Source organism: Tupaia chinensis, unplaced genomic scaffold (genome assembly GCF_000334495.1).
Source record: "Tupaia chinensis unplaced genomic scaffold, TupChi_1.0 Scaffold000627_1, whole genome shotgun sequence".
Lineage (NCBI taxonomy): Eukaryota > Metazoa > Chordata > Mammalia > Scandentia > Tupaiidae > Tupaia > Tupaia belangeri.
Genome location: NW_006160147.1, coordinates 2684724 through 2685476, shown reverse-complemented (window position 1 = coordinate 2685476; position 753 = coordinate 2684724). Strand labels below are relative to the sequence as shown.

At 70.7% G+C, this 753-nt stretch overlaps 1 protein-coding gene across 1 annotated transcript in view; it reads left to right on the top strand.

Annotated features, from left to right (window-relative positions):
- Positions 1-6: 6 nt before the first annotated feature.
- The window catches only part of PPP1R15B (protein phosphatase 1 regulatory subunit 15B), a 12398-nt gene continuing 11651 nt past the window's right edge, over positions 7-753 (top strand). Inside the window, 1 exon segment of the mRNA XM_027776045.1 lies at positions 7-714. Within this exon segment, the coding sequence (XP_027631846.1) occupies positions 306-714 (409 nt within the window). The 5' untranslated portion in view covers positions 7-305.

The window sequence follows — 753 nt, the reverse complement described above, 5'->3', positions numbered from 1 at the left end:
AGAATGCCCCCCGGTAGCCGCGGGAGGCCCCTTCTCTATGGTGGTGAGGCCTCGAGCCGGCTAGGACACTTCCTTCCCCGCCAGGATGGCCGTCGCCTCTGCCGCCGCCTCCTGCGCGGGCCGCTCCGCCCTGTGGTCTGCCTTCCGCTGCCGAAGCCGCCGCCCGCTGAGGCTCTGCAGCTGGCCCGGGGATCGGCCTGGAACCCCGACTCTGCCCCTGGGCAAGGCCGAGGCTGTGTAGGCCCTCCCCGAATCCCGCCCGCGCCGAGCTCCGCGGACCCAACCCAGCCTGCCGAGAAAAGGAGATGGAGCCGGGGACTGTGGGAGCGCGGAAACGGCCCGCCCCTCGGGCGGGATCCCGGTTCTGGCTGCCTTTCTTCCCGTGGCGTTCACACCCAGGTCCTTGCAAGTTCCCGACGCCGCCTGCCCGGGACAGCCCTGGGGACCCCCTATGGCCTTCCTCTGCCCAGCCCGAAGCTCGAACCAGCTTCTGGGCCGAGCTGCTCGCCCTGTTCCTCGCGCCGCTCCCCGCGGTGCTGCAGAAGCTGCTGACCTGGAGCCAGGTTCTCGGGGGGCTGGTTCCGACCAGATGGCTAGATTTTGCTGGAGTCTACAGCGCCCTGCGAGCCCTGAGCGGACGGGAGAAGCCCGCTGCCCCAGCAGCGCCGAGATCTTCGCGTTCGCTGCGGCTGGACTGCGCGGGCGACCCGGCCCTAGACTGGCTTTAGGAGGGGGAGCACCGGGAGGACATCG